The 16,360-nt window shown below is 45.0% G+C and overlaps 2 protein-coding genes across 2 annotated transcripts in view; both read right to left on the bottom strand.

Annotated features, from left to right (window-relative positions):
• Window positions 1-305: 305 nt before the first annotated feature.
• BCL2L10 (BCL2 like 10) lies at window positions 306-2,714 on the bottom strand. Its single transcript, XM_008072581.2, has 2 exons — window positions 2,256-2,714; window positions 306-482 (listed from the first exon to the last, which is right to left on the bottom strand). Exons 1-2 carry the CDS (start codon window positions 2,712-2,714, stop codon window positions 354-356), a joined length of 588 nt encoding a protein of 195 aa, XP_008070772.1. The 3' UTR covers window positions 306-353.
• A 10,353-nt stretch (window positions 2,715-13,067) lies between these two features.
• Window positions 13,068-16,360, bottom strand: part of GNB5 (G protein subunit beta 5) — a 29,776-nt gene continuing 26,483 nt past the window's right edge. The window contains exons 9-10 of the mRNA XM_008072593.1: window positions 15,391-15,557; window positions 13,068-13,741 (exon numbers count right to left, since the gene is read on the bottom strand). Coding sequence (XP_008070784.1) covers window positions 13,730-13,741; window positions 15,391-15,557 — 179 coding nt within the window. The 3' untranslated portion in view covers window positions 13,068-13,729. The remainder of the gene's footprint in view (window positions 13,742-15,390; window positions 15,558-16,360) is intronic.

Here is a 16,360-nt window from a genome sequence, read left to right as displayed (position 1 = left end):
GAGCATGGAGTCATGGATAGATGATAGGTTCATAATCACCCTTATCCAATTTTTAGCAAGTAGCATCTTATTGCCCATTTAAGGGAATGCAGTTTCTTTTGCAATTCTCTGAAGCCTTCAGACTCTCCACTTCCCCCACTCAAAGAGGAAGCATTTGCATGCTTGTCCTAGCATCTTTGGAACTTGTCATGAGTTAAAACACTGGCCAAACAATCACCTCAGGACTCCTTGCCAGCATTCAGACAAGAATGTCTCAGGAAAGGCGGGTTACTTCAGTTCTTGTTCTCACATCTCCAATTGTCACTTAGCTGGTCACGGTTAGGCAGGTAGAAATGGGTTAAAACTTTCAAAACTCATAATAATCGTGTCCAGAAAAAATAGATGAAGGCCATTGCTAAAAGGCATGACACAAACGCCTGAACCGGCAGTCTTCTCCAAAAAGTTAGTGGTAAGGGTGTACTGAAGAAGACACAAAAGCCATCCTACAAGGGGGAGAAAGAAGAATTAGATTGTGGCATGATGCTCAAATCCTGAACTCAGAATGCACAGTTTCCAGATTAGATAGTAAAATAACTCTTAGAATTAAAGAGTAAAGAAAGGAATTTCTGGCCCATTGGCAACCTGTAATTAGGAATCTTTGACAAGAAAGGATTGGTAAGAGGTAGGCCAACATAGAAGTAATCCTTTAACTTTGTTACTTAGAGCAGGAACAATAATATTTGGACTCAAAGCCAAGAGGAATGGACTACTCTATCATGCTTTTTTCTGAGCAAAGGATGGATGTCATCTGGGAAAGTGTCAAGTCACTAGACTGAAAAGTTATCACCTGAGATAATAAATAAAGCAAGCAGTTCCATTTAGGAAGGAAACTGAGCTCTAGGCTGTGGCTTTTTGACTACAGCTGGTGAAATGAGAGTGAATCCATTTACTCAATTTGAAAATTCTGGCTTCTTGATGTTACGGGATTATGCTTTAGTCAATGTTGGCTAGCCACAAAGTGAAAACAGAAAACAATGCCCCCCCCCCAGTTGCTTCTTTAGGTGCAGAGATCCCCTAGGGGCCAGCCTTATTAAAACAGGGCTCAGGTGGGGTTCTCAGAAAGGCAGCTGACAGGAGTTCACAGGCCCAGAAAGCTTAAGACCAACACAAGCACCATGAACGATGCAGGAGTTAATGCCAACACTTCATACTACCTTCCCTCTTCAAATAGAGCCCACTTCATCACCATAGGAGGCTAAAAAAAAAAAAACAACAAAAAACTTAAAATGCTGGTTTTGATAGTTTGGCTACATTTCTTCAATAACATGGGTCACTTCAGTCGTTGATTCTCCAAGGAGAAGAAAGAAACAGAGAAGAGGTCTAGCTCAGAACCTGTGAGATATGTGGTGGGCTAACCAAAGTGTGGCTTGCCCTGACAGTAGGCTGTAGGAGCGACAGGCCAAGGGCCTGTCCCCCTAGCCTAGACCAAAGAGAATAAGGATTTAAAGCGGAAAGCCAGGGTGCCTGGAAACTTCCCCCACAGAGGTCCAAGTGCAGCCCATTCGCAGTTAAAGAATCACCACTGGGTGACCACGCACACCTCCCAACCCTTCTGGCCTCGGTTCCTCCTGAGAGATGTGTAATTCTAGCACTTTGAGAGGCCGAGGCGGGAAGACTGCCTGAGCCCAGGAGTTCGAGACTAGCCTGGGCAACTTAGTGAAACCTCGTCTCTACAACAAATCAAAAAAATTAGCAGGGCGTGATGGCATGCACCTGTAGTTCCAGCTTCTTGGAAGGCTGAGGCTGAAGGATCGCCTGAGCCCAGCGGAAGGAGGCTGCGGTGGCCGTGAGTGCGCCACTGCGCTCCAGCCTGAGCGACAGAGTGAGGCTCCAACTCAAAAAACAAATAAATAAAATAAATAAAAGATGGCGAAAAACCCCACCCGGCGGGGCCACGCCACTGTTGACTTTATTAGTTGGACATCTCTATAGGAGCAAAGCATCCGGACCTCCGAGGGCGGGCTAGGCCCAGGTCAGAGAGTGCAGACCGAGTCTTGCACGGGTGCTTCCGAAGGGGCTCACCAGACAGCCGTCGAGCAAGGCCGCCTCCTGCCCGTCTGAGTGCCAGGACAGAAAAAGCCCGGACTTCGCACCGAACAGTCCGGTCCCGCTGAACCGCGCGCTTCTTCTCTCGCCCCGGGGGCCGCCACGTGGGCGCGTCCGCGGCTGCCCGCCCCGCCCGGCGTCCCTGCGCGCCCGCGCCGCGGGGTGCTCACCCAGCCGCCTTGAGCCTGCAGCCAGGCGCGGTGCCGCCCCGCGAGCCGCGCGCTCAGCAAGGCCACCAGGCGCTGGCAGTCCCGCGCAACGTCGCCCTCCTCCTTCTTCCGCCGGGGCCTGAAGCCCCGCTGCTGCCCCCCGGCGGGCAGCAGCGGTCCTCGCTCCAGAAGCGTCCCCGCGAAGGTCACGAGCGTCACCACGCGGCCCCAGCTGAGGTCGCGGCTGCCAGAGAGCACGGCATCGGCCATCCGCGCCGTCAGGTCCACGCGGCTCCCGGGGTAGTCAACGAAGGCCGAGAAGAAGGAGGCGTGCCGCTGCCGCAGCCTGGCGGCCGTGGAGCGCAGCACGGCGGCCTCGGGCGAGGACGGCCGCGGCTCGGGGCTGCCGGGCGGCCGGGCGCAGTACTCCAGGTAGTCAGCCAGCAGCCGCGCGGTACGCTCCTCCAGCGGGTCGGCCATGGCCCGGCCTCTGCCGGGAGCCCGGGCCTCTGTCTGCTTTCTAGACCCGGCCGTGCCGCCCCCAGGGTGGGGCTGCCGTGCCCCGCCCCGCCGGACTTGCGTTTCTAGGCCTGGAGAGGAGCCTTTGATGGAATCCCACCTGCACCTGTGACGGTCCCCAAGGCGAGGCCCGGAGGGGCGGCGTGCTCACATAGCAGTCAGGAGCAGAGCCAGAGTCTGGGGTTATGTTTAGCCCAGCCCCGGGGACTAAGAACCTCCGCGGAAAGTTTGGGAAGTCGGGCTGGACTTCTCTTTGTATTTTTTGAGTTGGAGTCTCACTCTGTCGCCCAGGCTGGAGGGCAGTGGCACGCTCACGGCCACCGCAGCCTCGACCTGCTGGGCTTAGGCGATCCTTCTGCCTCAGCCTTCCGAGTAGCCGGAACTACAGGTGCGTGCTACCACGCCGGGCTAATTTTTTGATTTATTGAAGAGACGAGGTCTCACCAAATTGCATAGGCTGGTCTCGAACCCCTGGGCTCAGGCAATCCTCTCGCCTTGGCCTCCCAAAGTACTGGGATTACAGGTTTGAGCCCACTGGCCCTGCCTCTTCTTAAGGCGAACTTGACAAAGGCTATGCACAGCGCTGCACAGACGGCTCCTCTGCTGCATTGTCAGCATCTCTAGACTGGACAGAAGCATCTGGGTGTGTGTTGGAGATTCCTTTCCCCGGGTCCGGCATGTGTAGCAGGAAACAGGCTAATTTTCCTGGGGACTGCCAGAGTGCCAATATTGGCTACATGCATTCATGCACTCACGTTCAGTCAGAGCCTTTGGAGTGCTCTAGGACTACCCATCTTTGTGTTGTCGATAAAAAATGGAGAACAAGAAACATGGTCCCTGACCTCAGAGACCCTACAGTCTGGTGATGGGTGGAGACAAGGAATGGACCATTATAGTACAATTTAATTATCACTATAATAGAAGTTGAAGGAGTGTTCAGTTGCAGGACAGTGGCTGCTTCTTGTACTACCATTCCTATATTGCTTAGAGTTCTCTTTACTTTTTATTGACCAATCCCTCATTACTCCAATCCCCTGACAGAGTTAATACCTTTTATATTGAACGTGCCCTGTTCATATTACTCTATGGCTTCTTTCTCCGGATTGGACCCAGACTGATGCTGGATTGGTACTAAAAGTGATGGGGATTCAACGGGCTGGAGCATGTTGAAATATCCTTCTAGGGTGAAAGATGAGTTGTTGCAGCTTGCATCACTACAAGGAAAACGAGGCACAATGCGTGGTAGGTGTCTTAGTCTGACTGCTGTAACAGAATTCCATAGAATGGGTAGCTTATAAACAACATAAATTTCTTTCTCATGGTTCTGTTGACTGAAAAGTACAAAAGGTAGTGTTTACGTCTGGTGAAGGTCTACTTCCTGGTTCATAGACAGCAGCCTTCTTACTATGTTTTCACATTGTAGAAGGGGCAAAGGAGCTTTCTGGAGTCTCCATAAGGACAAAAATCTCATTCATGAGGGCTCCACTCTCATGATCTAATCACCTCCCAAAGGCTCCATCTCCTAATACCATCACATTGGGGGGCTAGGGTTTCAACCTATGAATTTTGAGAGGACACTAACATTTAATCTGTAGCAGTAGGCCATTTTGGATCTTGGAGGCAACATATACCACATTTAAGTGTGCTATTTCAACGGATATGACAGGGTGGTGGATTGAAGATCAGGATAAGAGAAAGCTCTGCAAAAGGTTCAGGCTGCAGTAGAGCTTCTCTACCACTTGGGTCTTATGATGCAACAGATCCAGAGGTATCTGAAGTGTTCAGCAGGGCTGCTGTACAGCAAGTACTAATAGGAGACAGCGCAGACCTCTAGAATTTTGAAGCAAATCTATACCCTTTTCTGAAGATAACTAATCTCCTTTTGAGAAGTAGGTTCTGGCTTGCTACTGGGCCTGGATAGAGGATGAGGGCTTAACAATGGGATATCAGGTGACCATAAAGCTTGAGCTCCCATCATGAACTGGATGTCATCTGACCTACTGGGCCATAAAGTTGGACGTACAAAGCTGCAACCTATCATCAAATAGCAGTATATTAGAGGCCAAGCTTAAACAGGTTCAGAAGGTACAAGTAAGTTATATGAGCAGGTGGCTCAGACTCCTTCACCACCAAATCCTGTGTCTTTGCCTCCTCTTCCTTATTCCATGGCCATGGCCTCTTGTGATGTTGCTTATGACCAGCTGACTGGGGAGAAGGACCTAAAGTCTGAATGGGTCTATATGATGTGCTGATGCAACATGAAAGTAGACAGCTGCAGGATTCACTCAAACTCACACAGGGTGACTGTGAAGGACAGTGGTAAAGGAAAGTATTCCCAGGGGGCAGAAATTCAAGCCATATATTTGGTTATCCACTATGCTTGGAGGGAGAGATGACCAGAGTACAGACCTACATTAACTCATGGGCAATTGTTGATAGACTGGCTGGGTGGTCAGGGCCTTGAAAGGAACAGGATTGGAAGCCTGGTAACAAGAAAATCTTGGGAAGAAGTATGTGACTGGACCACTGTGAATGGGCACAGACTGTGAAGATGTTCATGTCCCACATGAATACAGAGACCACTACAGAGGAGACTCTGAATCAAGAAGACAAAATTACGTGCTCTGTGGATGTCAGACGGCCTCTCTACCCAACTGTTGTAGTGTTTGCTCAAAGGGCCCATGGGCAAAGAGGTCATGGCAGCAGGGATAGAGCACATGTATGGGCTCAATGATATGAAATTCTCCTCATAAAGGCTGAGTTGGCTGATGTTACACTGAGAGCCTAATCTGCCAGTGCAAATGATTCCTGTTATAGAGAGCCAAATGAATTTTGTCAAAATATAAATGTCTGTATTTCAGAGTCCCATTTGAACTGGTTTTTACATCTAACTGGTTCCCTCATTTATCAATGAGTTAATTAAAAGTTTGGATACATGTTTATGTTTTGTTTGCCAAAGAGTCATGAGTTTTTTGAACATTATACTTAACAGCAAGCAGAGTTTTCTCTTAGATTTGGAGTAGCTTGGGAGTGAGTGGTAAGTCCTCTCACACTGCTATTGGTAACTCTTAATAATTATCAGTAAAACTAAACAACAAGTTAATAAATTAGCCTCCACACAGAATTTCCAATCCATAAAATCCAAGGAGGCAATTTTCACTCAGACTTGGTTAATATCCTGGCTCTGCAACTTGAAAGCTCTGCAACCATGGGCAAGTTTATTCAATCTCCTACCCTCAACTTCCTCACCTAAAAAAACGGAGCTAACGAAGTGTCTGCATCATAGGGCTGTTCCAAGGATTACATGAGTTGACGTATGCAAAGTGTTGAGCATAGTGCCTGGCACATAGTAAAAGCTTGCCATTACCAAGAAGCTTTTATTTGTGTGAAGGAGCAAGGGTTACCATGCACTTGCCCCACTTTTAGCCCAAACCAAACATGACATATTGGTAAGGCTTACCTATATGACTTCTGGTGGTTTTTTTTGAAATATTGAAAATAGTTAGTGACTGCCTATTATTTTTTCCAGAAACATGTTTTAAATAACAGCTTTATAGAAATATAATTCATATACCATAAAATCTGTCCCTTTGAAGCATATAATTCAGTGGTTTTTAGTGTATTTATAGCTGTGCAATCATCACACTATCTAATTCCATTATCCCAAAAGAAACTCAGTGCCTATTAGCAGTCGCTCTTTACCTCCAGTCCTAAGTAGCCACTAATCTACTTTCTGTCTTTATACATTTACTTATTCAGACATTTCATATAAATGGAATCATACATGTGGCCCTTTGTCTCTGGTTTCTTTCACTTGGCACAATGTTTTCAAGTTTCATCCATGTTGTGGCATGTATCATTCTTTTTTTATTGCTGGATAATATTCCATTGTATGGATATATCACATTTTGCTTATTCATCGTTGTTGAAATTTGGGTTGTTCCCACTTTTGGCTGTTATGAATAATGCACTATGAACATTTGTGTTCAAGTTTTTGTGTGGACATATATTTTAATTTCTCTTAAGTATAGACCTAGGATTGGAAAACATACAGGTAGGCAACAGTGATCTCTGCTTCATAGTTCCTGGTTTATGACCAAGTTAAGCATTCATAAGTGGTATGTTGCTTAGATAATCTTGGTTCAAAGATAGGCATTTCCTGTGGTCTTCACATAAATGCTTATACCATACTTACAATTAAGTTGTTCATAATTATTTATGTGGTTTAAATTAACCACAGCATCATTCCTTACTAGAGGGTCTGCACCATTTATTTTTCTGATTCTATTAAATTAAAAAAAAATTTTTTTTTGAGTTGGAGTCTCACTCTGTTGCCCAGACTGGAGTGCAGTGGCCGCTGGGCTCCGGCGATCCTTCCACTCAGCCTTCCAAGTAACTGGAATTACAGGCGTGCGCTACCACACCTGGCTAATTTTTTGTTTTATTGTAGAGATGAGGTCTCACCAAGTTGCCCAGGCGGATCTCGAACCCACGGACTCAGGCAATCCACTCACCTCGGCCTCCCAAAGTGCTGGGATTATAGGCTGAGCCACTGAGCCCGGCTATTTTTTTTTTTTTAATTTTTAAGAATCATTTTTAAATGACACAGTAATTGTATATGCAGAGGGTGCCAAACATGTATACACATTTTAAGAAAGGAAAAAACTGTATTAAAATTGTAACACTGAATATATACTATAACAAAAGATGAATACAAGTAACATTTGACTTCTGCAATTACAAGAAGTGCTCAAAGTGGTTACCATCATCATACAGACACTTCTGATTATGGCAAACTAAAAGTAATGTATAGATAACATCTCTTAAAATGTGTATATATCTTTGGCACTTCCAGCATTTATGGAGTACAGTGTGATATTTTGATCATGTATAAAATGTGTAATGACCAAGTCAGTAATCAGCATATTCATTCCTCAAACATTGATTGTTTGTGTTGGGAATGTGAAGATTGTCAGAATCAAAGTGGAGTCACTAGTGTTTAAAAAAAAACATGACAAAAAGAGCCAGGGAAGGCCATGAAGAGCGAGTTCTCATCTTGTGCACTTAATTTCAAAAACTATCATAAAGCACTCTGCAAAACCATAATCTTGCACAAAGGCCATTGTAGCCTTACACAAAAAATACTTCTGCAAGGACATCTGCCCGGCAACTGCTTGTCCGATATCAGACTGGTGTGACCCTTGTTAATGATATTTATAGCCAAAGATAATTATTTCAAAACAATTATGCAATCCTCATTTTGTTTTTCCTTTCAAAACCCTTGTCTTCTGCAGAAGATTAAAACAAGAGCCCTACCTTTCACCAGACACAAAAATCAACTCTAAATATATCAAAGACCCAAATGTAAAACCTCAAACTATAAGAACCTTAGAAAACGCAGGAGACACCCTTATGGAAATTGGAACTGGCAACCAGTTCCTGATAGAAACCCTAAGTGCCTATGCCATAAGAGATAAGATAGACAAGTGGGACCTCACCAAACTGACAAGCATCTGCAAAGCCAAAGAAACCATTAAGAGAGTGGGGAAACAGCCCACAGCCTGGGAAAAAATATTTGCCAACTGTATATCTGACAAAGGTCTAACATCTAGGATCTACAAGGAACTCAAATGTGCCAAGAAGAAAAAAACAAACAGCCCCATTACAAAATGGGTAAAATATATGAATAGACACTTCTCAATAGAAGACATACAAGCAGCCAACTGATACATGAAAAAATGCTCAGCCTCACTAGTCATCAAATAAATGCAAATTAAAACCACACCGAGATACCACCTAACTCCAGTCAGGATGGCCATCATCAATAAACTCAAAAAAGAACAGATGCTGGAGAGGTGCTTCTACATTGTTGGTGGGAGTGTAAACTAGTACATCCTCTGTGGAAAACAGTGTGGTGATTCCTAAAAGATCTAAAAATCAACCTCCCATACGACCCCACAATCCCCCACTGGGAATATACCTGGAGGAACTCAGATCACTCTATGAAAAAGATACCTGCACATACATGTTTATTGCAGCATTATTTACAATAGCAAAAACTATGGAGCCAATGGTGCTGCCCATCGAAAGAGGACTGGATAAAAAAAATGTGGCACATATACATGATGGAATATTACACAGCCATAAAGAAGGACAAAATTATGAACTTTGCAGCAACTTGGATGGACTTAGAGGCTATAATACTGAGCGATCTATCACAGAAACAAAGAACCGAGTATCCCATGTTCTCACTCATAAGCAGACTGTGAACAACTATCATAATACCATAAGAAAGGGATTGGCAGTAGTGGGAAACTACCAGGGGAGGGGCGGGCACAACTCATCAACAAGGGTACTTGCATAATGAGCATTTGTATACCTAACCCTGAATTGTACCCATATATATTTTAAAAACAACAAAACAAAACAAAAACCCTTGTCTTCCTTTACCTCCCTGAACACGCACGTAGTTTACTATGGCATGCATATTCCCTTGCAGTGCCCTACTTTCCAATAAGTATTTTCTCCTAGAGTGCTTCTCTCTGTTATTTAGATTGTCAGGAACATTCAAAATACTCTCTTCTAGCTATTTGAAAATACACAATAAATTCTTGTTAACTATAGTCACCCTGTGGTGCTATAGAACACTAGAACTTATTCCTCCTATCTGTAATTCTGTATCCATCAATCAACTCCTCCCTAACCACCATGCATCCTTTTCATAATGATGCAAACGTATTAAATACTTTCATTTCTTTCACCAGAATGGGTCCTGAGGCAGCCCATTGGAGGTCAGAGTCCCCTCCAGAAATTGGCCAACCCCGAAGGCCAGCTTGGCTCCAGCTGAGTCTTGTCCAGAAACAGGAGTCGGAGGCATGTCCTGAGGAGTGACCCGATTCTGTCGTCATGGATAAGAGGGCGAGTGGTTTAGCATCACATCCTCACAAAGCATCCACAGAGACGAGAAGATTCACTCAGGGGGTTTCCCAAAGTGCCTCATCAGAATGCCTGGCCCACTGCAGGCCTACCCAGTCCAGATCTCCAGTGCAGGGGCCTGAAGGGGTCATGCTTTAACCTGCTGTTGACAGGATGAGTTTTCTCAGGAAGCAGGTTTGGGAAAGGAAGATCTGCAAATTTCTACTCAGTCAGCTCTCCCAGGCTTGGGCAAGCAATGTGGTACCAGCCTTGGCCCATTAATCTAACCTACCAGGCATCCTTCTTTGAAGAGTTTCAGCAGTTTACAGGCCCCAGTTGGTCTCTACCCTTCCCATCGCCTCTGTGCCCCTCTGTGGCCTCCTCTGAGGGCCTCCCTCTCACTTCCTTCTTTTCCAATCTCCTCCAAGGGCCTTGCTGGCCTCAGGGAGGTCTCACACAGAAGGGCTTGAAAAGGGACTAGTTTCACCAGGCTCAGTGGCTCAGCCTGTAATCCCAGCATTTTGGAAGGCCGAGGCGAGTGGATTGGCCTGAGCCTGTGGGTTTCAGACCAGCCTGGGCAACTTGGCGAGACCTCGTCTCTACAATAAATAAAAAGTTAGCCGGGCGTGGTAGCACACGCCTGTAGTTCCAGCTACTTGGAAGGCTGAGGTGGAAGGATCGCTGGAGCCCAGCAGATTGATACTGGAGTGGCCGTGAGTGTGCCATGGCACTCCAGCCTGGGCAACAGAGTGAGACTCCAACTCAAAAAAAAAAGAAAAAAGAAAAAAGAAAAGGGGGCCGGGTGCAGTGGCTCATGCCTATAATCCCAGCACCTTGGGAGGTCAAGGTGAGACAACTGCCTGAGCCCATGGGTTCAAGACCAGCCTGGGCAACTTGGTAAGACCTCATCTCTACAATAAATAAAAAAAAATTAGCTGGACATGGTGGCGTATGCCTGTAGTTCCAGCTACTTGGAATGCTGAGGCAGAAGGATCGCCTGAGCCCAGTAGGTCGAGGCTGCAGTGGCCATCAGTGTGCCACTGCACTCCAGAGACTCCAACTCAAAAAAAGAAAGAAAGAAAAGGAACTAGTTTTATAATTCTGACCTTTTTGGGGATATGTTTGGAGTGTGTATTTGACTCTCCCTCAGGAGCTTTCCAGAGACTACTAATAATGTGGTGAAAGTATCACAGATACAAAAGTTATTTGAGGTCCTCAATAATTTTTTTTTTTGAGTTGGAGTCTCAGTCTGTCGGCCAGGCTGGAGTGCAGTGGCATGCAGCTGCCCAAGGCTATGCCCCCCTGGGGACACATCCTTTTGGCCCCTTCACTACAATAGGCTTGGTGGGTTTACCCTGAGTACTCCGTGGGGGAGTGGAAACCAAACAAATGAAAAACTGATTATAAAACTAACTACACTCAGCATTATTTTTAATCTGGCAAATACAACATATTACCTGGAGTTTACCCTTGAGAGTCTCCCCATGGTGTAGTCTATTCCAAGTCAGATATCTCATCAGTAAATACTAACACCCACTGTGAGAGCACATGCATCTAGGGGAAGGAGCTCACTGCTCCCAGGGTGAGTGTCCTATGGAGTACTTTCATGGGCCCTTAAAGTCTCTATTTTTATTGAAAATTCATGGGCTGTTTTGCACACATCCTGGAGATGCTTTCTACCCCTCCAAACACAGAACCTTGAATTTGCTTCCCCTGAGTCTGGGTGATCTTTCCTTTGCCTGATCTGCTTTCACTTCTGGGAGCCAGAAGGCCCAGGTCAGAGTGCAAAGACAAAACAGGGTCTGTGGGAGAGAGAGCTGGGGATCCTGCCACAAGGAGGTCAAGGAATGCTCTGGAACATTCTGGAGCAGAGCTTGGGAATCCCATGGGACACATTCTGGAACCTGACCCCTTCAGCAGCTGGCAGGAGCTGGGAAGACACCGTGTCCATCCCGAGTCCCTGATCAATCTGGGTCATGTTTCCTCTCTAACTCTGGGCTCGTTGGAGGCAGGCAGATGTCTTTTATCTTTCTCTCTTTATCCCAGATCCTGATGCGTAGTGAAACCCTCAGTAACTGTTTGCTCTGCAAATGACTGAATATAAATATTATGTTTATTTAGTATCAGTTGACAGAAGCCAGGCATGGTGCACACTTGTAATCTCAGCTACTCAGGAGGCTGAGGTGGGAGGATTGCTTGAGCCCAAGAATTCAAGTCCAGCCTGCACAACATAAGACCCCATCTCAATTTTTAAAAAAGTAAATAAAATAAAATGAGTTAATGGAAAAGCTGGCCTGGTGGATTTCTGACCAACCAGCCCACCATAATACCTGAACAAGTAGTTTTGAGGGTGCCTGGCACATCCCCTGATGTTTACAGGAGTACCAGATCTATGGCTATGCCCAACTCTGGCAGGCTTCTCTGGGGAGCAGGGCTTGGGGCTGGGCTTGCACAGACAGAACTTCCAGCAGGAGAAGGTCTGAACTAGAGCAGGACCAAGAAAGGAGACCAGACGGTCCAGGACACATGGCTCTCAGACACAGCAAAGACCTGGTTATCAGCAGACCCCAGACCACCCACAGGGCAAGCCTCACCCAGGATTGATGTCTGGTGTCTGAAGTGACCTTCTAGTCCCTTCAATAATGCATGACATCTTTTTAAATGAGTTTTCTAAAACAAAGAATAAGCCACTACATCCTAAAGGAAAAAAAAAAAAAAAAGAAGGGATCCTGTAACAAAAAGCACTTGGCATCTTCCAGAAGGAACTGCTGAATAAAGACAAGATTTTTTTTTTTTTTGAGTTGGAGTCTCACTCTGTCGCCCAGTCTGGAGTGCAGTGACCACTCCTGGCCACCGCAGCCTCGACCTGCTGGGCTCTGGCGATCCTTCCACCTCAGCCTTCCATGTAGCCGGAATAACAGGCATGCGCTACCATGCCCGGCTGATTTTTTGATTTATTGTAGAGATGAGGTCCCACTAAGTTGCCCAGGCGGGTCTTGAACCCGTGGGCTCAGGCAGTCCACTCACCTCAGCCTCCCAAAGCACGGGATTACAGGCTGAGCCACCGAGACCGGCAAGATTTTTTTAAATATTATTTTTCTTTCAATATAAGAGGAACAAAGACATTATTATCCAAGACCTATCAATCTGCATATGTAATTACAATTACAATGCAATACATATGAATATAATTTATAGGAGCAAAATCCACTTTAGCCTAAATTCTTCCATTAATGCTATTAATAGGTTTTTAAGTACGCTTACCATCTTGTGTTCCCACACAGAAGTTTTCCCTACTCTCAGAAGTATTTTGTTACAAACAGCATTCAGCTTTTCACTTTTCCCTCAATTCAGAGAAAATGCCCTGTCCATGTGACACAGTGATACACCATCACATAATTCATGAATCAAACATCCTGTCCATTTTATGCACATCTCTCTTCATTTACAGCAGTTCACACAGACAAAATTGTTTTATCTCAAAAAAGACAACAGGACAAGAGGCTGAAAAAGATACTTTTACAATAAAAACACATTCTAAAAAAAGTGATTTTATCTAATTACATTTGGAATTGAAATTTTCTTCTATCCCAGACCAATTAGCAGTGGTCAGACAGTCCATAAAACCAGCACTTCCAGAGGAAGGTTCCAGACATCACAATGCACACCAAGAAAAATCAGACTTTAAAGTGCTCTAAAAAACAAATTGGTTCAAAGAAATAATATGGAATATATTAAATGCTGAAGCCTACTGGTAACAACAGAATGAGTTTAGGCTGGTATAACTTAGAACAACCTTAAAAACAGATACATTTTAAAAAGTGTCACAAATGAAAAATACTGTATTTGAAGGTATTCTTGTAGTGCTGAAGGCTCACACTAGGATATTTCCAGGGTGGCAGTTGTAAGAGTAATATTGGAGATGCTTAGTGAACTTTGAGCCATGGGGTTGCTCCCTAAGCTAAACTGCAATAAACCCTAAGCGCCTCTAGAAGAACTAGCTAGTTATATGTGAAGACTTCAAATCCTTAGGTATACATGTGTGCACTGTGGGAAGACGATTAAGCCCAGACCTGTGAAGACACAAATGGATAATTTTTAGTCCCTAGTAGTTAAAAACGTGCAAACCTTGGGTTTAAAGAGATAAAATCAGTCTAACCACACATGTGCACAGGCACACACATACTCCATCCAAAATAGGGTGCTCACATGCCTTTAAAGGCTAACACTTTACTCCTAGCAACTCGAAGGTGCTTCTTTGGGCCTGACTCCTCCCCTCTCTGAATTAATCATCTATAGGGCATGTGCAGCCTCCTTTCCAGGGACTAACGCTTTTCAATTGAGAACCAAAAACACCCATACCCACTGTGCACATAATTTTTTTCCAGCATAATTTCAATTTTTGTCGAATTTTTATTTTATTTTAGAGTTGTTAGGATCAAGTGGGGATTTACCATATAGGTAGACTGCATGCAGGTGAAGTTTGGGCTTCTAGCTGGCCCTCTTTCTCCCTGAGAGTGGACCAGGTATATTAACATGACTTTACTAATTTAGGACATTCTTGCCCAGGAAGAGAAACTCACAAATGACTTTTTTATTTGTTTCAGGATCTTTGCAAAACATTCTTTTATCTATTCATCCTAAAACTAGACTACTTAACTTACCCTCTTTAGAAAAGACACCCACATCTTGGGACAATATAAAGTCTCAAATGACAGTTTACTTTTCAAGACTTTCTTTAAAATCCTTCCCCTCCCTCACTCTGTATTCAGTGATCTTAAAACTATTATACCACAAATTTGTCCAACTTTATTTTTATTTTTTTATTTTTATTTTTAGTTAGAGTCTCACTCTGTCCCCCAGGCTGGAGTGCAGTGGCATGCTCATGGCCACTGCAGCCTCGACCTGCTGGACTCGGGTGAGCCTTCCACCTCAGGCTTCCAAGTAGCTGGAACTATAGGCATGCGCCACCACACCCAGCTAATTTTTTGATTTACTGTAGAGATGGGGTCTCACCAAATTGCCCAGGCTGGTTTCGAGCTCAGGCAATACTCTTGCCTCCGCCTCCCAAAGTGCTGTCATGGACAAGGTCAATAATAATAATAAGAGCCCCACTACAGGGAGGAGAGACTGGTTATCTGTGGTTTGCCAAAGTCAAGAATTGCAGGAATCAGACTTATTTTTTTTTTGAATTGGAGTCTCACTCCGTCACCCAGACTGGCGTACAGCGGCACGACTCACAGCCACTGCAGCCTCGACCTGCTGGGCTCAGGCGATCCTTCTGCCTCAGCCTTCCAAGTAGCTGGAAATACAGGTGTGCACTATCATGCCCAGATAATATTTTGATTTATTGTAAAGATGAGATCTCGCCAAGTTGCCCAGGCTGCTCTCGAACCTGTGGGCTCAAGCAATCCTCTCACTTTGGCCTCCCAAAGTGTTGGGATTATAGACATGAGCCACTACACCTGGCCAGGAATCAGACTTACAGGGCCAAAAGGAATCTGCTGGACCATCAAGCCCAACTGTTCCCTCAATTACACGTTAATACATAGTTGTCTAATCTTGAATATCTGCATTGATAGGGCATTTACTACCTTCCCGGCAACTCATTCTTTCTGTGGCTGTGAGCACATCTTAGCTTACTCTGACCCCTCTGTTTTAGAAGGCCTATCACCCCTCCTCTCTCCTCTCACACACAGGAACATTGAAAAACATCTCTTACTCTGAGGGTATGATCCCATGATCCTGAGCAGAAAGCAGTCCCATCAGGGGAAACTCTTAGAGTGCTAACACGGTTTTCATGTCCAAATAGGATGGAGACTCGGGACCCCTTGAGAACATCCCAGACGTTGATAGTATAATCATTGTATCCAGCAAACAGCAGGCGACCTTGAAGCAGGATGATATGGTTATTAAATCACTTCTTTCCTTCCTATTTCTCATTTCATGACTGTCACTCATTCATTCGTTCAATAAGCAGTGATTTAGGCCCACTATATGCCCTGAGGATTCAAAGAAGAGAAAGCACAGATGCTGCCCTCTGTGGAAAGTGTGGGGTGAGAGGACTAAATCACTGTAGCATCACATGATAAGACGTGATGTAAGTGCCTATGTGTGTAAAGTGCTGTGGAATCAGAGGGAAGGGAGGACCAAGGAGGGCATTGCAGACACAAGTCATGTTAAGATCTCAGTAGTTAAGAACTTGTAAAACTTGAGTTTAAAGAGATAAAATCTTTTAGGAATTGCTACACTGCTTTCCACAGAGGTTGTTTACACTCCCACCGACAGTGTATAAGTGTTCCCTTATCACCACATCCTCTCCAGCATCTGTTATTTTTTGAGTTACTGATAATGGCCATTCTGACTGGAGTTAGGTGGTATCTCAGTGTAATTTTAATTTGCATCTCCTTGATGATCAGTGAGGTTGAACATTTCTTCATGTGTCTGCTGGCTGCTCGTATGTCTTCTTTTGTGAAGTGTCTGTTCATATCTTTTGCCCACTTTGTAATGGGGTTGTTTGTTTTTTTTCTTTTCAGCACGTTTGAGTTCCTTGTAGATCCAAGATGTTAGGCCTTTGTCAGACATGGAGTTGGCAAATAGTTTTTCCCAGTCTGTGGGCTGTCTCCCTGCTCTCTTGATGGTTTCTTTGGCTTTGCAGAAGTTTGTCAGTTTAATGAGGTCCCACTTGTCGA

This window comes from Carlito syrichta, unplaced genomic scaffold (genome assembly GCF_000164805.1).
Source record: "Carlito syrichta isolate Samal-C Ts95f unplaced genomic scaffold, Tarsius_syrichta-2.0.1 Scaffold315355, whole genome shotgun sequence".
In the NCBI taxonomy this organism is placed as follows: Eukaryota; Metazoa; Chordata; class Mammalia; order Primates; family Tarsiidae; genus Carlito; species Carlito syrichta.
Note: the sequence above shows the minus strand (reverse complement) of the source record. Positions and strands in the feature narration are given on the sequence as shown.

Excerpts from the sequence above, each read along its gene's own strand:
- BCL2L10 (XM_008072581.2), bottom strand. The coding sequence starts at position 2,714 with ATGGCCGACCCGCTGGAGGAGCGTACCGCGCGGCTGCTGGCTGACTAC. Across the intron at positions 483-2,255 it reads TGCAGGCTCAAGGCGGCTGG|GATGGCTTTTGTGTCTTCTT; the intron begins GTGAGCACCCCG and ends TCCCCCTTGTAG.